The sequence below is a fragment of the Thrips palmi genome, unplaced genomic scaffold, assembly GCF_012932325.1.
Source record: "Thrips palmi isolate BJ-2018 unplaced genomic scaffold, TpBJ-2018v1 HiC_scaffold_17, whole genome shotgun sequence".
In the NCBI taxonomy this organism is placed as follows: domain Eukaryota; kingdom Metazoa; phylum Arthropoda; class Insecta; order Thysanoptera; family Thripidae; genus Thrips; species Thrips palmi.
In genome coordinates, this window is record NW_023144626.1 from 12,909,910 (window position 1) to 12,931,919 (window position 22,010).

Genomic DNA, 22,010 nt, shown 5'->3' on the forward strand with positions numbered 1-22,010 from the left:
AGTGAATTAAGTTATTTTTGCAAGTTACACCATCTGCCACTTCAGTAAATATCTGCTTTAGACGTTAGAGAAAAATTTGAATCAGAATATTGCACGGAAGTGGAGAAAAACCGAATTCCGTGTTAGCACTCGATGGCGTCTACGGGCGACAATTAGGTTGGGTCCACGCATGATTCGCTCGGTTCTTCAGACTCTCCTACCTTGCTAGGCAGTCTGCGGTGACATGCAGTGGTGACGTATGAAGGCGATGTTAGACAATACTAGCTCCTTCCAATTTTTAGTCAATACCGACAGCACTTGCCGTGTGGCATGGACTGGTCCACCCGACTTGCCCGCCCGGCCTCCAACCGGGTTCCACTCTCATTGCGGAGATGGCACAGCGGTACAAATAACCACTTAAAGGACATGGAAGGAGTAGGGCCAGGGTCGGCAGTGGGGGCTTGCAGAACTAAATTTGAACGTGATTTCCAAATCCACACTTGTGACTAAAATTCAGAAAATACTTCTCGAAAATAATTTTAACTTCAATATAAAACTCGAGTTAAATCTTCTGTAATACTGGCGAGATGAAACCATGATTAAAACTGCAGGCAAGACTGCTCTGTCCGAAAAAACTACCAGTTTTCCTGTAAACAGACTGCAGTTCAACTATAGTTAACTATAGTTAGACTGCAGTTTCACCAGTTAAATTACAGTTGAACTACAGTCAAACTGCATCGGTCTGTCTGCAGTCTGACTGCTGTTCGTCTGCAAATAGGCTACACTTATTGAATATAGTAAAACTTAAGTTATTTTATAAACAGAAAGTATGTGGCGTACAGTCTAACAAATAGTTAAGTTGCAATTCCCAGATATAACAAGGTAGGTTTACGCCAGACCGCGTCTTGTCGTAACAGGCTTCGCGATGTCTCGCTGCCTGTTCCTCCAAACCGCGCCTGGCGTACCTACCTTGGCCTGCGGCGCTAGCCTGCCTTCGGCAGGCAATGGCTTGTCCATCGACGGCTACTTGTAACTACATGCATGCTGGGGGGCCCCCCCAGACCCCCCCTCATTCTAGATCCCTTGTAACTTTTCAACTTGTCGGGGCTGAGCCCCCCAGACCTCCCTTCTTCAAGGCAGAAGTGATCTGTCTGCAGAAAACTCGATTTTTCGCCGTTTTTTAGGTGTTTTTCGGCTATAAAAACTGAACCAGTTGAGCTAGGATAGTGAAATTTCGCGTGTGCCGAGCCAAGGACATGCCCATAAAGTGTGCAAAATCTCACCGAGATCGGCCGAGCCGTTCAGGAGGAGTAGTGCGGACACACAGACAGACAGACAGACGTACAGACAGACAGGAAAAACTTTTCAACCCCAATGGAGTAACAGGCTTCGCTATCGCTCAGCCAATTAGAACTTCAGTTTCTTCCACCCGGGCGCTCAGCCAATCACAGTTAATATTGAGAGAGTCAGTTTAGGGTAGGCTGATCTGAACCAGTTAGCGGGGACCAATTATTGTCAAATCCAGTGTTTCGTCACATAGAGACCAATGCCAAGGCTACCCAAGGCTTAATGAACCGACATAATTTTTCTTACTCATGTAATCAATACTAAGTAGTATCAGTTATATTAACTTTGGTGAAGTTAAAGGAATCGTCTCATTAAATCCCATCACTTATCATATATATAGTTGGTTGTCTATGCACTAATTGACTCACCGCTCAAAACCTGAGTCGTCTCCTTGAACCCAATATCAATTCACACTCTATTAGGATTAAATATACACAACCATACATTGATTCTATTAAGGGGGGACATCACTCCAAAAACAGTGCTTTTGTAAAAACGTCATACAAGGTAGGTTTACGCCAGACCGCGTCTTGTCGTATCAGGCTTCGCGATGTCTCGCTGCCTGCTCCTCCAATCCACGCCTGGCGTACCTACCTTGGCCTGCGGCGCTAGCCTGCCTGCGGCAGGCAATGGCTTGCCCGTTGTCGGTTATTTTTTAACTTGTTGAATGCTGGGGGCCCCCCAGACCCCCCCTACATTCTAAATAGAGTTGTTTTGTCTACAGATAACACGATCTTGACCCTTGTCACTTTTTAACTTGTCGTAGCTGGGGGGCCCCGCCCCCCAGACCCCTCTTTCTCCGAGACAGAAGTAGTCTATCTGCAGAAATCTCTATTTTCCGCCGTTTTTTTAGGTGTTTTTCGCCTATAAAAACTGAACCAGTTGAGCTAGGATGGTGAAATTTCGCGTGTGCCGAGCCAAGGACATACCCAAGAAGTGTGCAAAATCTCACCGAGATCGGCCGAGCCGTTCAGGAGGAGTAGTGCGGACACACAGACACACAGACAGACAGACCGACAGACAGACAGACAAAACTTTTCAACCCCACTGGAGTAACAGGCTTCGCTATCGCTCAGCCAAAAAAGCAAACGGAAAGAGAAAAATTGTTCATATTTTAACAGATAAAGTATAAAACAACACAAAGTCAATCCGCCAGGGCAGTACAGCGCTTTCGTTGAAAACACATTTCTGAGTGTTAGGTTAGACCATTTCGCACTGTTGCAACGCTGGACGCCAAACGGTTTGACCTAGAACATTGAAATTTGGTGACAGCCTTCCTGAGATTTCTGGCTATGGTGGGTACCTCAATCACATTTCAAAAATCATTTCAAGTAGTGTTTGTTACATACCAAAAAATATTGTTCAATTTTTTTGGTCAAAATTGTTTAATTTTAAACGTTAAAAGTATAATAAAAATTGAACAATGCAAATAATTTTGCTACCCACTATAGAGGCATGTCGGAGGAGCTTCCATGCTAAATCTCCCCGCTGTAGCTCAAAAACTACGCCCTAGAGGCCTGCAACCGTTTGCAATTTCATGTTCCGAGAAAAACGCGATCAAAGTTGGGGAAACTGGGCTTTTCCCCTATGCATGACTGCGGCGCCCAACCTACTAAAACTGCAATTTTTTGAATTCCGGAATGCGGTTTTCACTATTCAACGCAGAAAGGAATGGTCTATAATATAAACTAATAAAAAAAAGCTTCAATTTTTGATCATTTTGGAGTGATGTCCCCCCTTAATAAACACATGTTAGTGCTTTTCCACTCTTGTCAGCTTGCAGCATTGCAAAAGAATGCATTTCTCGAGTCCAAACTAAGTATGCCTGCCAATTTCAACACAAGTTATTTATGCATTTCCCTGATTTCCTCTAGTTTGAAAATTTTAAAAAGAGGATGACATTAAAATGAAATAAGAAGATGCACACAACACAAAAGGTCAAAATAAAAACATTCTTTTTACAATGCTTTGTCAAAGTGCACTGACCTGAAGATGATTCCCCTCTGACAGTGGAGGGGGGAGAGGGGAACGAAACACGTAAATCATTCTCAAATCCATTCTCCATATTTCGCTGTGTTGGTGTTCCAAAAAGAGTAGCTTTCACTTGGCCTAAAACTCACAAGCCATAACGCTCACGTACCCTAATCCTCACTCGGCCGAATTTTCACTTACCCTAAAACCAATAGTTCCTTCGGAAAGGAATTTTGTTGCACTAAGCCTAATTTTCACGCGCCCTAAAGCTCACTTGGCCGAATGCCCAAGTAAAGGAATGTTGTGACATTTACCCGAATTTTCATTCACCCTACTTTTCACTGAGCCTAAAACACTATGGATTCGCTTCGTTGTCTTTCCTGTTTCACTTGCCCTAATGCTCACGTAGCCGAATTGTCACTTGCCCTAAACTTGGTGGAGGGGGTAGACTGGCCACGCCACGGCGGCCACGCTGGTTCGGGAGGGGAGCGGTGCCGCCGACGCAGGGTGCGTGCCCAGTCAGTACCCCACGCTGTGATGTCGATTGGGTTGCCTATCTCCTCGGCTATTGTGTAAACACTTGGCGTAAAGGTTGGTGCCCTGGTCAATCGCAGTGCAGTGGCAGAACGGGAATAGAAAGGTAGACGGCTATGCACGCAATGCCAGCTTTGAGCTCCAGGTGTACTTAGTGGTTGGTTGGTCGAGACGGAAAGGGAGCGTCCATTAAATACGTCACGCTATGACGTCACGAAAACCCTGCTGGATCGGCATGCGTGTTCGAAGGTTTTACGCCCATAGCAGGGTTTTCGCGACCCGTTTTCGATCTCGCGGCTCCGTAACGTGGGCGTAGCCCAGCACGCGGCGTACGCTACAAATTCAAGGCCACATAAAGTCTCGCCAAAAAATGGCGAGACTTTTCTGTCTGATTGCGGTATACACACTGTAAATCCAATGGCAATACTTTTGGTACCTTTTTTGGCGATACAATTGAGTATCGCCAATGAACGGCCTTACGGAAAAGTATTGCCTTCAAAACGGCGATACACAAAAGTATCGCTAAAATTTGGCGATACTTTGGAGTACTGCCACGATTTGGCAATACACGTCGAACAAATCAAGGGGAGAAGACCTTGGTTTAATGCCGTGGTTTCGGCAATATCAAAAAGTAATGCCAAATTTTGGCGATACTGTTTTGTATCACCGTTCTAAAGGCAATACTTTTCCGTAAGGCCGTTAATTGGCGATACTCAATTGTATCGCCAAAAAATGTGCTAAAGTATCACCGTTGCATTTGCAGTGCAGGCCCGAAGAACGTTGCGCCGCATGGAAGCTCATTAGCGCCTTAGTCAGAAAAGTCTAGCCATTTTGTGGCGAGACATTTCTGTCCGACCAAAACTTGGCGAGACTTTGTGTCTCACCACATTTTGGCGCGAAGTCTTTCCATGTAATTTGCAGTGTAGTGCTCAGCGTAGTGTTACGGCCCTGTAGCGCTCGGAAAGTAATGCCGCGCTGTAACAATCCTGTCGCAATTTTACTCCGATTCCTCGTAACTACCACACTTAGTCGTAATTTTACAAAAGATACTATGCATTGCACTATTTGTCAATACTATTCTCAAAGAAAAGTCATCATATTGTGAGGTTCAGACTGAAGAAGGACGAGAGGTAATGCAGAGACGAAAGGAGTTTATTGGGGCTCTCTACACTGCGAGAAAAGATCACGGTAAATCCTGTACTGATTACTCCAGACTTCACCGTACTTTATTTAACAGGCAAAACCGTCGTTTTTTTACAGGCAACACCGTACTTTTTTTTACAGGCAACACCGTACTTTTTGGCCCGCCCTTCTATTCAAAAAATAGGGGGAGGGCCTATGCATTTGCCTTTGTGTCTGTGTGTTGTTGTTGTTGTTGTTGTTGTTGGCGTCTGTGTACAAGGAAGGAGTTGAGCTAGAGTAACCAGATTTGGAGGGTACTTCAGGAGTACCGTCCAAACAAATAATCCGGTGGTGCAAATCCCGTCCGGGTCCTACAAGGGCTGCTGCAGGTGCATCATGGTTTACATGAGCGGGAGGGGGATTTCCGCCATTATTGGTGCTAGCAGGGCACATAGGGGTATTTTTGGAATCGGGGCGACGAGACAAGATGAATGGACCTGGTCCCGACCCCATCGGCCGCTTTTACAAGTTGGCCAGATCAGGATCTTCAAAAAAGGGGGTCGACCGACTAAAAAAATTTATTGCAGATTTAGATTGGTCTCAGCAAGACCTTTTCAACGAGAGGTCGGAAAGGGGGTCCAGGAGCCCGACTTCGTCTATTAGTCACATCAGGATCTTCAAAAAAGGGGGTCGACCGACTAAAAAAATTTATTGCAGATTTCGATTGGTCTCAGCAAGACCTTTTCAACGAGGGGTCGGAAAGGGGGTCCAGGAGCCCGACTTCGTCTATTAGTCACATCAGGATCTTCAAAAAAGGGGGTCGACCGACTAAAAAAATTTATTGCAGATTTCGATTGGTCTCAGCAAGACCTTTTCAACGAGGGGTCGGAAAGGGGGTCCAGGAGCCCGACTTCGTCTATTAGTCACATCAGGACCTTCAAAAAAGGGGGTCGACCGACTAAAAAAAATTATTGCAGATTTCGATTGGTCTCAGCAAGACCTCTTCAACGAGGGGTCGGAAGGGGGGTCCAGGAGCCCGCCTTCATGAGTTATGGGAAAAAGTGCGACGGACTCGTTTTGCGCTCCTGCTGTCCCTCTATTGCAAGGAGTTGCAGTAGCATGGCAAATATGGGTATTTTCGAAATGAGGGTGAAGAGACAAATGAAATGGGCATATTCTAAGGACAGTTGGAGTAAAAAGTGTAAGGACTATTGCATATTGTGAATAGAAGGGCGGGCCTAAGTCACGATGGTACATCGATAACTTTGCTTTACCCGCTCACGGTGTGTGTGATGCGAGCGGGCCGAAGGCCCGGGCCTTCGACTGGCCAAGTTGGGTCTGATGCGAGGGCCGAAGGCCCGAGAAAAGGCCGCCGGCAGGCCAAGCTGGGCCGGCCCCCTGTCGAACCGAGTTGCCGGCGCAGCGAAGCGGAGCTGGCAACTCGGTTCGACGGAAGGGCGGGCCCTAGCTTGTTTTACAAGGAATCCCGTACTTTTTTACCCGGCAATCCCGTACTTTTAATACCTATCAAAAACTGCTATAATTTATTTCAGTCGGTCGACCCTTGTTTTTGGCCCGCCCTTCTATTCAAAAAATAGGGGGAGGGCCTATGCATTTGCCTTTGTGTCTGTGTGTTGTTGTTGTTGTTGTTGTTGTTGTTGGCGTCTGTGTACAAGGAAGGAGTTGAGCTAGAGTAACCAGATTTGGAGGGTACTTCAGGAGTACCGTCCAAACAAATAATCCGGTGGTGCAAATCCCGTCCGGGTCGCACAAGGGCTGCTGCAGGTGCATCATGGTTTACATGAGCGGGAGGGGGATTTCCACCATTATTGGTGCTAGAAGGGCACATAGGGGTATTTTTGGAATCGGGGCGACGAGACAAGATGAATGGACCTGGTCCCGACCCCATCGGCCGCTTTTACAAGTTGGCCAGATCAGGATCTTCAAAAAAGGGGGTCGACCGACTAAAAAAATTTATTGCAGATTTAGATTGGTCTCAGCAAGACCTTTTCAACGAGAGGTCGGAAAGGGGGTCCAGGAGCCCGACTTCGTCTATTAGTCACATCAGGATCTTCAAAAAAGAGGGTCGACCGACTAAAAAAATTTATTGCAGATTTCGGTTGGTCTCAGCAAGACCTTTTCAACGAGGGGTCGGAAAGGGGGTCCAGGACCCCGACTTCGTCTATTAGTCACATCAGGATCTTCAAAAAAGGGGGTCGGCCGACTGAAAATTTTTACTTAAGTTTTCGATAGGTCTTGGCAAGACCTCTTCAACGAGGGGTCGGAAGGGGGGTCCAGGAGCCCGCCTTCATGAGTTATGGGAAAAAGTGCGACGGACTCGTTTTGCGCTCCTGCTGTCCCTCTATTGCAAGGAGTTGCAGTAGCATGGCAAATATGGGTATTTTCGGAATGAGGGCGAAGAGACAAATGAAATGGGCATATTCTAAGGACAGTTGGAGTAAAAAGTGTAAGGACTATTGCATATTGTGAATAGAAGGGCGGGCCTAAGTCACGATGGTACATCGATAACCTTGCTTTACCCGCTCACGCTGTGTGTGATGCGAGCGGGCCAAAGGCCCGGGCCTTCGACTGGCCAAGTTGGGTCTGATGCGAGGGCCGAAGGCCCGAGAAAAGGCCGCCGGCAGGCCAAGCTGGGCCGGCCCCCTGTCGAACCGAGTTGCCGGCGCAGCGAAGCGGAGCTGGCAACTCGGTTCGACGGAAGGGCGGGCCCTAGCTTGTTCAAGATTCAGATGTACATAACTGCTGAAGTCGGACTCCTGGACCCCCTTTCCGACCACTCGTTAAAAAGGTCTTGACGAGACCTATCGAAAGGTGCAATAAAATTTTTCAGTCGGTCGATCCCCTTTTTTCAAGATCCTGATGTGGACAATTCTTGGGAGCGGCCTTTGTTGGGACCAGATCTGGTCCTTCCTACGGCATGCACTGTACGAATGAACGGTAACTACTGATAAAAAAACTACGGAATATTTTGTAAAACAAGTACGGAAAATACTGTAGACTGTACGGTGGATACTGGTTTTTGAAGTACGGTAAAGTTTGGCAAAAAAATTATCCAGGATTTACCGTCATTTTTTCTCAGAGTGCAGACTGGACCGATTATTTCGTTAGTAACGTCTGTAGCGATTCAGAGTATAACGGCAGGGGGTGGCAACGGCCTCGGGAGAGCGTGAAGCGATGCTCGCGCCGTCAGCGCAGAGGTTGCGAACTTGTTCGAGATCATGAAATCTAGACAGTGTTTTTCAAAACGCTTTGCACCAAAGGAAAGGGCTTGGAACCTTGGGTGCATTAGGCTAATTGCTCTTCTCGAAACTCCCCTCTGACTTAATACAAGGTAGGTTTACGCCAGACCGCGTCTTGTCGTAACAGGCTTCGCGATGTCTGCTCGCTGCCTGTTTCTCCAATCCGCGCCTGGCGTACCTACCTTGGCCTGCGGCGCTAGCCTGCCTTCGGCAGGCAATGGCTTCTCCATCTCCATCGTCAATTTTCCTAACTTGTTGCGTGCTGGGGGGCTCCGCCCCCCAGACCCCCCTTCATTCTAGAAAGAGTTGCTTCATCTCCAGATAACTCGATCTTGACCCTTGTACTTTTTCCCAACCGAGCTCCGCCCCCCAGACCCCCCTTTTATCACGACAGAAGCGATCTGCCTACAAAAAACTCGATTTTTCGCCGTTTTTTAAGTGTTTTTTGGCTATAAAAACTAAACCAGTTGACCTAGGATGGTGAGATTTCGCGTGTGCCGAGCCAAGGACATACCCAAAGAGTATGCAAAATCTCACCGAGATCGGCCGAGCCGTTCAGGAGGAGTAGTGCGGACACACAGACACACACACACACACACACGGACAGACAGACAGACAGACAGGAAAAATTTTTCAAACCCACTGGAGTAACAGGCTTCGCTATCGCTCAGCCAATTAAGGTGCAGTGAAATCACCGAAAAACACGAGAAATCAAAAAATTCAGGAAAAACTGGAATGCGCCATGTTGATGTTAATGATTCCACCCTTGTGTTCGGTTGAATTGGAAGTATCGGGCAGTCTTCTAGGCCTAATGCGCCTTAAATTTTGTGCTCTTTTGATCTGCGCAAAGCATTTTGCAATCAACGGGCTAGATCTTCCAATCGAAGCAAAATAAGTAACCCCTGCACCTCCCTCGCGCATGGCTTCACGCGCTTCATAGGCCGTTGCCGCCCCCTGATAACGGTTCACACCCCCGGAAAGTTAATGCCTTTGAAAGGGCTTTGAAATTACGCCTTAATACCCCATATCATTCACGCCCTTCCAAGGGCCATAAAGCGATTTACGCCCCTGTAGGGCTGTAGGGCGTAAAGGACTGTTTATACCGTCACTGAGATCGAATAGGTCACTATTTTAGGTGTTAAAAAGAAAAGCAGCTTGTTATAACAAAGAAATTTTCGGCATACGTAAGCTTACAGAAAAAATACTTCGCAATTTACGAACTATTTCCTCGTAAAACAAAGTTAGAGTTCGTAAGGTTTTAGGGTGTTACGCAAGATAGGCTATGTGTAAGTTTAAACGTAAGGGATAATATTTCCACATTGCGCCTGACTTTCATGGGAAAATGGACATGACATAGTTACACACGAAATGATATGTACAATTTTGTACGAGACATCATAGTTTTTTGATCACACGAAATTTTCGTACAATTTTCCCCTAATTTTGAACAAAATAGTACAAAATTTTGAACAAATTTGTACACTCTTAAAACCTTACGAAGTATTTTGAGCATACATATAACAAACTAAAATACTTTGTTATACGAAGAAATAGTTCGTAAATTACGAAGTATTTTCTTTGTAAGCTTACGTATGCTCAAAATACTTTGTTATACAAACTACTTTTCTTTGTAAGGCCCGAAATAGTTTGTAAGGTTTTCTCAGTGTACGATAAGTTCGTGTGCACAAAAAACTGTGATGTCTCGTACAAAATTTGTATAAAAACATTGTGTGTGTATGGTCAAAAAGTTCCCAAAAGATGAAGCCGGCTTACCTCGGCGCCGCCGCCTTCGCGTTGCAGGTGCAGCACAAGCGGGCAGAGCAGAGTCCTGGCACCGCCACCTAGCCGCTGTTCGCCCTTCCAGTCGGCGCCGTCCTTCCTGAGCTGCAGCCCCCAGCCGGCCTGCAGGAGGCTGGCCTCTTCCAGCAGCTGCTCCAGACCCGCCGGTTCGGCGGCCTCCACGGCGCGGCCCTTGTCCGCCGCCGCGCGGAGCTCCCTCTCGGCCTCCTCCACCACGTGCAGCCTGGCCTGCAGCTCGTCCAGCTGGGCCTGCACGGCCTGCTGGGTGTCGACGAGGGCCTGCATCAGCCTCCGCGCCGCCGACGCGCCGCTCCTGAGCCGCTCCAGCTTGGCGGCCGCCTGCTCCGCGCGCAGCTTGCGCAGGGAGCACACGGAGTGGGGCAGGTCCACGCAGTCCTCGGTGGCAGCCTGGCCGCAGTCCCGGCACCAGAACCTGCGCAGAGCACGGATGTCAAGGAAGGCTCAAATTCTACTCTCCTCGCGACAAACGGAAAGAGAAGCTCCAGACAAAAACAAAACACTTAGCCGGCGACATCCTAGAAGCGGGCACTTATGGTGTTTTATCGGTTCCTTGTATGCTCTACAAACTGAACTGTGTACTCAGTATGCGTCTGTACACGCATACTTGCAAGTACACTACAGATGCATGATACTTAAATGAGTACACACCTACAGATGCATGCATACTTAGATGAGTACACACCTAATTACAGATGCATGCATACTTAGATGAGTACACACCTACAGATGCATGGATACTTAGATGAGTACACATCTACAGATGCATACTCAGCTGAGTACACATCTGCAGATGCACACTTGGATGAGTTACGTACGCATCTGTAGATCGAGGGGTCCTATTCAAAAGATCTTATCTGCACGTTCCCCCCAAGACAATCTTATCTTAAACGCATGCGGATTTCACCCAGTTTGACCAGTTGGGACACGTACGAGAGTAAGCGGAATATATTTTTACATGTTGTTTTGGTTTCTTTGATCTTTCATCTCCACATTTCAGTGAATTTCATCACAAATGAATTTGATTTGTAGCTGTATTAAATGATCAAACTGAGAAAAATTCACATGCGTTTGAGATAAGATTGTCTTGGGGGGAACGCGCAGATAAGATCTTTTGAATAGGACCCCTCGAGATGTGTACTCAGCTGAGTATGCATCTGTAGACGTGTACTTGCAAGTATGCATTGTAGACGCATACTGAGTACACACTTCAGTTTGTAGAGTGCATACAAACTGCCGAATAGACATTTGGACGAAATCCGACAACCCCTGTGGTTTTGGTAGGGGTCCAAAGACCCCAAAATTGGCTGTTTTCGAGGGTTTGGGAGTAGATGGGTTCTCGCAAACCGAGATCCAAAAAAAGTACCCAAAAGCGTTTCAGGTTCCAAAAAGGTGCGCTCTTTCAAATGACGGGTCGCACGAGGCTCTACGAAGTCGGGTTCAGCCAATACGGGGTCTCAAAGTTGCTCGATTTCACTATTATTACTAAAAATTGGGGCATTATAGTGCCGTTCGAAGTTGACCATCGACGATTGCGTTCCTTTTTGGTTTAAATGTTACCAAAGCATCCCTGTTCAAAATTTCAAACCTCTACGTCAAGTATTATAGGAACTGTGAGCCATCAAAGTTTTGGTCCATTTTACCATTAGAGCTTAGGTGATTTTAGACCCCGAAAAATAATTTTTTTACCGATCTCCTTTTTGATTAGCACCTCTGGAACGCATTTTTAAAATGGTGCCACAAAACATTTTTTCGTGGACAAAGTCGTCTTTTTCTCCAGGTTTTGTTCTTATCAGAGCTAGAAAAAGACGACTCCAGATTTTGAATTTATCAGAGCTAGAATAAGACGACTCCAGATTTTGTTCTAATCAGAGCTAGAATAGGACGACACCCGATTTTGTTCTTATCAGAGCTAGAAAATGATGACTTTCGGGATCCAAACTCCCCAAAACTTTGATTGCTCTCAGATCTTATAATACTTGACGTAGAGGTTTGAAATTTTCAAGGGGTCTTGACCGATGTTTTGGTAACATTTTTAAACCTCCAGGCTACCAATACAGTTCGTGGATCAATTCTCACCTCTGATCTTGATGGCACCGCTCCTCTATCAATCCCAGCAAGAAGAAATTGTCGGGCAGCGCCTCAGGCGGACCGGGGAAAACCTGAAGACAGAATGCAGGGACGTCATAAAAGGTGGACAACCGCACCGTGCCTCGCCCCACAGCTTGCAAATCCTTTCCAGACGCAGAAGTCGGTGAGCTGCAACTCTTAAGTTTGGACACATTGAACATTTCGTCTAGGCACATTGTGAAGGAAACTTTAACACTGAAAGGGAAACTAGTTCGACAGAATTTTTTACATGAGTGCGTAAGAGACTAATAGTAGACTTAAAACTTCACGGTACGAAAGTGATCAGCTCGTTCATAAAATCAGTTTGCAAGATGGGGGAGGGTGGGGCACCTAGTTACAGGGGCTCCAAGATACACTCCGATGCCTGGGGCTATGGCAGGGTTGTTGAGGGCATCTGCAGATGTCGTGACAGGTTAGGATAGGTGACAGGACTCTAGAATTTAGATGCCATCCTAAGGACATGTTTGCAATAAGAATTTCTGGGCCACACGCTTAAAACGTTACGACGTATTTTAAGCATACACAGTACAAACTAATTTACTTCGTTACGAGAAGAAATAGTTCGTAGAGTACGAAGTATTTCCTTCGTAAACTTATGTATGCTCCAAATACTTTAAAACAAGCTGCTTTATTTTGTAAGGCCTAAGTTAGTTAATAAGGTTTGCTGAGTGCAAGGATTTAGTTTGCAAGCGTCAGGATAAGTTTGAAATTCAGACGAGACGAGATTTTGGACACTTTTCGAAATGTGGTCAAAAGTAGGTCGATTACTGTCATCTAGAACTTCCGCGCGCCAAGGATTCGTTTATTCTGTCACAAGGCACAGTTTTCTAAATTTTTGCTCAGCGGGGGCATTCAGTTTTTGATGCACGCTAAATGTTTACGTACAATTTTATACCAGGGATCCTTAACTTACCTTATATGGGCATCATAACGTTATCGTAAGAGTTAAAGTTATAAACCTTAACGTCTGACATCTTTTCAAAAAGGGTAAGTTATTTTTTTGTGTTTTGAATTTGTGTAGAGCTATTTTTGGAAGTACTTCTGAAAGTCCGTACCCTTAACCTTTAGCGAACATTGTCTTATGTTACGTTATGAAAGCAGTGTTAGTTTAATGTTAAGTTAAGGATCTCTGTTTTCAGGGGGCGGCAACGGCCTAGGAAGCGCGTGAAGTAGACCGTCCCTTATTTTTTCAAATTGAACCGAGACAAAAGTTCGTGGTGCCAAATTGTTCCATTTGGTGAGAAAACACCTCTGCCAAAGTTTGGTGGTGCTACGATATCGCATGGCCGAGCCTGAGGGGCCTAAGTGCAAATTTCAAAAATCGGCTGATTTCGGAATTTGAAAGTTGTCTTCCTAGTAAGTACGTCATTTTGATGCCCATAGGGCGAAAATTTCAAGCGTTTTGCCGTATCTCGAACCGGTATGGCCGAAACGGCGCTCTGAACGCGCTCCGCCACCGCGCGGAAGGCCGAAATGGACCCAACTACGATGCTTTTGGGCTGCACCAAGCCACCCCGGAGGGCAGTGGATAACCGGGTCGCTGTCAGCACCTTCCCAAAACATGTGTTTGACCAGTTGCATAGTAATTGGTAGGTTGGATTTCATAACAGACGTGATAAAGACCAAATTTTACACCAAAACACGCGAAAAATGCTATAATGGCTAAATTTGACACTTCGAGGGCATATTTCAGAATTTTCCTATAGAGTATCCCACTAACCACATTAGAATTTTCAGAGATAATTCAGATACATGTTTTGGGAAGGTGCTGACAGCGACCCGGTGATCAACTGCCCTCCGGGGCGGCTTGGTGCAGCCCAAAAGCATCGTAGTTGGGTCCAGATCGGCCTTCCGCGCAGTGGCGGAGCGCGTTCAGAGCGCCATTTCGGCCATACCGGTTCGAGATACGGCAAAACGCTTGAAATTTTCGCCCTATGGGCATCAAAATGACGTACTTACTAGGAAGACAACTTTCAAATTCCGAAATCAGCCGATTTTTGAAATTTGCACTTAGGCCCCTCAGGCTCGGCCATGCGATATCGTAGCACCACCAAACTTTGGCAGAGGTGTTTTCTCACCAAATGGAACAATTTGGCTCCACGAACTTTTGTCTCGGTTCAATTTGAAAAAATACGATTTCAAGAAATCCTAGGAGTCACGAAGTCAATTTGGGTAGGAGTGTGGGGAAAGCAAAAAAGTTATGTAAAAGGTAGGGGGTGGCTCAAGGGTGGCTACGAATGGCAGTGGTACCAATGTGGTCGATGTGCCACCCGTTAAAATTTAGACTTTGCAATAAAGAGAAATCAAAATGCCGGGAAATTCGAAAATTTCCAATGCTAATGTATTCCACAGTGATCTGACAAAGGAACATCTTTGAAGTCCATCATTATGAAAATTTTGATAGCAGAAAGAAGGCAGTAAATTAATTTTCGCGGGTTGGCAACAATTTTGTCGGCGTCTGCGCCCTTACGAAAATCGCGAAGCTGAAAACACGAGTATAGTCGCGATTGAAAACTGCCCCTCCATTGTTGCTGACGTTGAATTGTTTGGCTTGTTTCAAAAGCCTACGGTTCTCTGGTCATGTTTTCTTTAATTTTGTGTAATAGTTCTCACTGATAACGTAGCAACACCACGACGGTTGCCTTGACAAACTTTAAAAACTCGAGAGGGATGGTCTCGAAACGCGGGTGAGTCTTGTTCGAGGAACATGAGCACTGAGCGAAGTGATCATGGTGCTATCTGAATCAGAAGTACCATCAAACCTCGCTAAAAGGAGCAGCTACATGACCAGCTTATTCAAAAAGAAATTAAAAGTCTTATAGCGACTCTTAAACTACATTAAGGAAAGATAATTCACAGATGCATGTGCACAGGTACGCAGTTAAATGGCTCAATTCACTCCGATTTGAAGAGTAACAAAAATTTGCAACAATACAACAACAAAAACAACAACGCAGCGGTGCGGGACACTCTCATAAAAAGTTACTGGCCGGCCGGCCGATCCAAATGGCCACGTTCGAAACGACATCAATTATTGTTGGATCTCTTCTAGCTGCAGTCAAAGAAATTTTTCATTTCGAACGTGCTATTTCAGCTTTTGGAGTAAGCTGTACAGACCCAAAAAGAAGCTCCGCTATTGGCCCGGCTCGGCTCCCCCCACCCCCTATTTTTTCCTTTGACGAATCGATTTTTGCCTTGGAAACGGCGATTTTGACAGCAAATTTCACAGAATTGGCCACCAAATTTTTAACCAGATTTCAGCATCAGAATCAGCGTTTAAAGTTCTACAAGTCTGCAAAATCTCGTTAAAATCGTATAGAAAATTTCCGAAATGCATAAAGGGCCACACAAGTCGAATCTCGGGCCGGCTGAATCCTGGGTATACTATAAGGCTACTTCGTGCCTAAAAATAAGGGACGGTCAAGCGTGAAGCCATGCTCGAGGGAGGTGCAGGGGTTACTTAGTTTGCTTCGATTGGAAGATCTTGCCCGTTGATTACAAAACGCTTTGCGCAGATCAAAAGGACTGCCCGATACTTCCAATTCAACCGAACACAAGGGCGGAATCATTTACATCAACATGGCGCATTCCAGTTTTTCCTGAATTTTATGATTTCTCGTGTTTTTGGTGTTTTCACTGCACCTTAATATAAAGTCAGAGGGGAGTTTCGAGAAGAGCAATTAGCCTAATGCACCCTAAATTTTAAGCCCTTTCCTTCGGTGCAAAGCGTTTTGAAAAACACTGATGACGGTTTTCATGATCTCGAACAAGTGCGCAACCTCTGCTCTGACGGCGCTGCACGCTCTCCCTAGGCCGTTGCCACCCCCTGCTGTTGTGTACGCGGTGATGCCTGATTTTAAGCCCGTGTACCCTTGTGAACAAAATTGCGCTTAAATTTGCATAAACTTGTGCATTTTTACTGATAATAATATGCAAATTCCACGTAAGCACAATGTGGAGCCGTTTTTAAACTAAGCACTTTTCCCTATGCACAGTGTGTGTGGATCCGTTTTCAGATAGACTAAGCACTTTTCCGTGAGGATTCTCGAAGAGTTTCTTGTTCCCAACCACCTCTTGTCAGATTAAAGGGACATGATACAACGTTATGAATCTAATTAGAAAATTTGATGTTCCAAAAATGCCTTTGTTATGTTAGTTTATATCAGTGTTACGCCAGGACACGTCTCTGGCACATTTCTCCTTTGCCTAATAGGGTACTTTCGTAGATCCCTGAGCCGGAAGCACACAGACGCCATGTTGGCGGAAGTAGATCCAAACTTGACATGGGAAAGAGACGTTCGTCAAAGGTATCGGCCACACTTGAACATAAACAGTCGTTTGATACTTGTTTGAAGTGCATATGTGTTTCGCGAGCAATATTTGTACAGCTCGGCTATAGTTTTGGATCCGAAGAGAGGTTAGTTTCCGGCCAATTTGGCGTCTGCTGGTCTGCTTGCTTCCGGTTCAGGATTCTACGAAAGTACCCTATCGCAGACATCATTTCGCGGCCGAAAATTTCCTACTATTTGCTTCAAGTCAGAAATTATATAGATTGTTCTGTGGAAAATGGCATGCAGCGGGAAATGCGGCGGTGAAGCGAAAATACCCTGTCACCAGGTGCTCCCTGATTCGCAAACAAATTTGAGGGCAGGCCGGGCAGGCACACATACATACCTTGCGGCAATGCGGACACGTTAGAGATGCAGCGCCCTTCAAGCAATTCAGGCACACTGTGTGACCACAGGGTAAAGCCTTCGGACGTCGATCGACGGTGTCCAGCTTCTCCATACAAATAGCACACTCCATGATTCACCGACTGCAATTAGACAAGGAGTGACACCAATGAGCACTGAGCACCTTTAGCACTGAAGCAAAGAGGCTCAGTCTACGAAGTATCGCTTGGTACGAAGAAAACAAAGGCCTTTCATAAATCTAAATTCGACCTAGCCAAAGGTCTCGGTTCTTGCGACCGTTGCACATGCACATACTCCATGCACAGGACCCACGGGAGCGCGGGGGCTGGTGCGGGCGGACTTCGGAGGTGGAGGGGGTAATTTTAACGGTAGCAAGATCCGAGACCTTACACCGGGTCAACTACAATGCCTTCACTTTCTTCGTGGTGACGCGAACACACTCAATTACCATGAAGGTTTTTCAGCGCGCTAATGCACGAAATTTAACATGCACTTCGTAACGCACGAATATGTGAGCGACAATGCACGATTTCGTGCGCAAGTATGCAGAAATTCGTGCATTGTCGCGCACAAATTTGTACGTTACGAAGTGCATGTTTAATTTCGTGCATTGGCGCGCAGAAAAACCTACATAGCAATTTAGTGTGAGCAAAAGCTCCTTCGTAGGCTTCTTCGGGTGCGGCGGAGAAATCTGTTTACATATACAACTTGTGCAAACTAAATGTTTTTGCACGAGTTTTGTGCGAGACGTCACAGTTCTTAGTGCAAACGAACTTTTCGTTCAAATTTTGTACGAAAATTTCGCGTGCACTGAATACTGAAATGTCTCGCACAAAATTCGTGCACAAACATCTAGTGTGTGCTCATTCTCCGTTTCTTGAACACAACGTTTACCCTAACCGTCTTGCAAGACGCGCCTCAGCAGACCGTCGGCAGACATCTCCGTGCACCTTATTCAACTTTCCATATTTTCCAAATGGACGTTCTATTTACAGAAATGGAATCCTCTCGACAAGAGAAACAAACCGCGGCAACACAACGTCATGGGTTCGGATTGGAAACCAAAAGTTACTAGATTTCAAAAGTATTAACACATCATACTTGAACATTTTACAGGTTTTGAAGATTTATTAAATTTCTCATTTCCGGTCCAAATCAATGATATATATATGTTTACATACGTTGTTTATCTTGACGAGGCTACGGCTGTTAACGTTTACGTGACGAGATAACGCATTAGTTCATTGCATAACGGTAACACGTTACAATCCCTGACAGGCTTCAACGGTTACGCTGTTTCTCTGCAAACTGAAGTGTGTACATAGTACACTCAAGAGCACGAGCTTGCTTCCAAGCACACTCTTATTTACAGCATACTTGCTAGACACACGCTAAAATAGAGTGTACATTGCATGTATACGCTAAATGAGTGTGTACCTGGCAAGTACACTTAACTAACCCATGCGTTTAGATAGGACTAATCAAGTGTATTTTAGCGTGTATTTGCAAGGTACACTCTTATTTAGCGTATACATGCCAGACATACTCTACTTTAGCGGGTGCCTGGCAAGTATGCTGTAAACCCTTGCAAAATGGACAATATATGGGCACTATATGGACAAAATATATGGCCCAACATGTATTGACGTCACATGTGGAAAAGATAATTTAGCAAGATACTTTTCCGATATAATAACAGGAAAAGTAGCGATACACATCGGCAACATTGGCACGTCCCGTACATTAAGAAATGTGCGAATTTCGACTATGTTAAGGGGGGAGGCTCGCCATTAACACTAAAATTTTGGTTAAATTAAAAAAAAAATCTTTTCTTTCCTGATTTTTTTGAAGGAATGTGGGGTTTTCCATTGAAAAGATCACACTTTTAAGAACATTTTGTAAAAAAAATAATTTATTTTGGGCCACTTTATCAAGGCTCTAAAGGCATATCAAAAATACCTTGCAAAAAGACATATATTCACTGCGCGCAAGGTTTTGAAGCTATCCGACAACTTTTTCCAAATCCGTTTGTTTCCCCTGAAACTAGACACTTGGCTTTATAGATTGAACCTCTAGGTTTAACACATCTGGTTTCTAACTATTGTTATTTTACATTTGACAAAAAATATTTAAAAGTATACAAAATTTGATCTTTTAGAAGTTAAAAAAAACCACTTGCAGTTGTTCAATTTGGAAACTAGAGGTTCAATTTATGGGTCTTGTTTAGGTTTAACACCAGAAAAAATTTCAAGTCAATACGTGAAACGGTTTGGCCTAAATCATGCGCGCAAGGCCCAAAATATCGCAATTGAGTAAAATGGCCCTAAAGTTTGAACGGTCTAACCTAACCTGTGGAAAATAGTTTACAAAATGTTGTCCTCTGGCCGAACGGTTTCGAAATTTGAAACCAATCAGCCACATAATGAAAGGGTTTGATGCAAAGAATTCAAAAATCTCAAAAACGAAAATTTGCTTTTTTGACGGAAATTGACGAGCCTCCCCCCTTAAACCCTTACGGGATTTGAACCTGAGTCTGGGGCGAAATAGATGAAATTTTCGTCATCAGCACCCTCAAAAACATCAGAAAGAATGCAACAACTCGAATAAAAAGAATGTTCCAAAAAAACCCACTGGGATACTTAACAGGTATGCATCTGTAGATGTGTACTCAGCTAGGTATGCATCTGTAGGTGTGTACTTATAAGTATGCATGTGTAGATGCATACTGAGTACACACTTCAGTTTCTAGAGAAGTTTGTTCCAACTATGTTTTAATAATATTCGGAAAAAATAGCGCTATTTGTCTCTAAGGGCTCGGCTAACTTCCTACATAGAACAAGGTAGGTTTACGCCAGACCGCGTCTTGTCGTAACAGGCTTCGCGATGTCTCGCGGCCTGTTCCTCCAATCCGCGCCTGGCGTACCTACCTTGGCCTGCGGCGCTAGCCTGCCTTCGGCAGGCATTGACTTGTCCATCGTCGGTTACTTCTTACTTGTTGCATGCTGGGGGGCTCCGCCCCCCACACCCCCCTTCATTCTTGATAGAGTTGCTTCATCTACAGATAACACGATCTTGACCCTAGGAACTTTTTAACTTGTCGAGGCTGGGGGGCTCCGCCCCTCCCCAGACCCCCGAGACAGAAGTGATTTGCCTGCAGAAAACTCGATTTTTCGCCATTTTAAGTGTTATTCGGGTATAAATCTGAACTAGTTGAGATAGGATGGTGAAATTTCGTGTGTGCCGAGCCAAGAACATACCAAATAAGCCTGCAAAATCTCAGCCAGATCGGCCGAGCCGTGCAGGAGCAGTGTACTTACACGCACAGACACACACACACACACACACACACAGACAAAACTTTTCAACAGCACTGGAGTAACGGGCTTCGCTATCGCTCAGCCGATAAACCACGTATTTCGCAAGATAATTTGCTACATATTGAGCAAGATACAATTATATTGGCAATGCATGAAACATATATGGAGTCATATATTGACATTTCCATATATTTTCTTGCAAGGGAATAAGAGTGTGCTTGGAAGCATGCTTCGAGAAGAGTGTACTATGTGCACGCTTCAGTTTGCAAGGCACTCAGGCCAGTGACGGCACATAACGCCGTAACATTTAACCCGTTACATCTTTGATGGCTTCTTTCTGACGGTAAGATTTGTACAACCCAAATCCGTCTCAGCGCTTCTCTAAAACATCACATTCTCTGAGTTATATCCCGAGTAGTTTGACGTTCAAAGTTGAACAAAATGATTTTTCCGATTCCTCAGAACACTTTTGAGGCAGCGTAATACTAACTTAAGAAACCGACGGAATAGACGATCGAGCTGCAGCTAGAGCATAACCCGTCGCACTGTTAGAAAAAAAATGAGTACTTAGATACGGAAAATGTAGACGGAATAGTACGGAAATAAATGCTGAACGTCCGTACTTGATCTATGAAGCGGAAGAACGAGATAACTCAATTTTCTTTATTTTTTCAGAAGAAACATACAACTGTTTGCAGGGTAAGCTTAATCCAATCAGTTGAATGATGCAATTGCATTTCTATCCCAAAAGACTAAGAGATGACTGTGAAAATTTTTTTTAAAGTGTACACTGAAACTCGAAGGGTGAGACATCTGACCGATTTTCGGTGATACAAAAAGTAAGGGAGAGTGGGGTAATTCCGGACACTTCGATTTTCACTGGGTTAGAGTGAAGATAACTCAAAAGCCCGTCTAACAGAGGAAGATAATCAGTTAAAAATGATAATTCCAAACCGCAAAGGTAGGAGGTCAAACTGTTTGGCTGTGGTCGCTTCATGAAATTTGAGTACCATCAAAAATAGGCAAAAGCTGCATCTTCCCCTCGTATTTCCATGTACTTATCGTACCTTACCGTCAAGTTCAGTCCCATGACTAAAATTTTATCATATTATATGGTCATTGGACTTTACTTTGGCGTTTCGGGAGTGCTCGTATGGCTCGCCGTTTTCTTACAATTGAACATCCAAGGTTTTCACTACCTTTGGGGTAAATCCGGACAAGACGGGTTATTTTCTTCAATTTTTCCGCATAATGTTAAGGTAGTGGGTTCAAAATTGTGGACATGCATCCCCACCGTTCAGAAGGCTAAAGAAATAACGAAAAATAGCATTGCAGCTGTGTTTAAGAGTTTTACTCAAGACATTGTTGTCAATTTAGGGGTTTTGACAGAAACTATTCCTTATAATATGCTTTGAGTAACAATCAAACACTTCAGTTCGCAGCAAATGTCCTTGTACGCCTACTAAAAGCATGCCTCACATCAAAACAAGCGAAAGTAAGCTTAAATAGTGTCAAATTTTAAGGTCGTCCGGAATTGCCCCATAGGTCGTCCGGAATTACCCCAGGCTGGGGCAATTCCGGACACGTGCAGGGCTTTTGTTAGGCGCCTATATCTCCCTAACCGTTTCTGAGATTTGGCTTTCATGTATACCATTTTGAAGGTAAAGGTCCATACTATACTCTCCTGTGATAACATTTGACCCAAGAACCATATTCAAGCTCAAAGACCAAAAAGAAAAAAAGCGTCCGGAATTACCCCAGTCTCCCTTAAGGCGGCAGGATACGCAAATTGAAGTTGTCGGATCAGGCTCAAAATTTGCACACTTATTCGGGACATC

At 44.9% G+C, this 22,010-nt stretch overlaps 1 protein-coding gene across 12 annotated transcripts in view; it reads right to left on the minus strand.

Moving 5' to 3' along the window:
• Positions 1-19,387, minus strand: part of LOC117643255 — a 41,093-nt gene extending 21,706 nt beyond the window's left edge. Inside the window, exons 1-5 of one of the 12 annotated variants that reach the window (XM_034382013.1) lie at positions 18,407-18,454; positions 18,037-18,163; positions 16,836-16,977; positions 12,111-12,193; positions 9,987-10,446 (exon numbers count right to left, since the gene is read on the minus strand). In XM_034382013.1, coding sequence (XP_034237904.1) covers positions 9,987-10,446; positions 12,111-12,193; positions 16,836-16,967 — 675 coding nt within the window. In that variant the 5' untranslated portion in view covers positions 16,968-16,977; positions 18,037-18,163; positions 18,407-18,454. The other 11 variants (XM_034382012.1, XM_034382021.1, XM_034382018.1 and 8 more) reach the window with 11 other exon arrangements.
• Between the last annotated feature and the right edge of the window lie 2,623 nt (positions 19,388-22,010).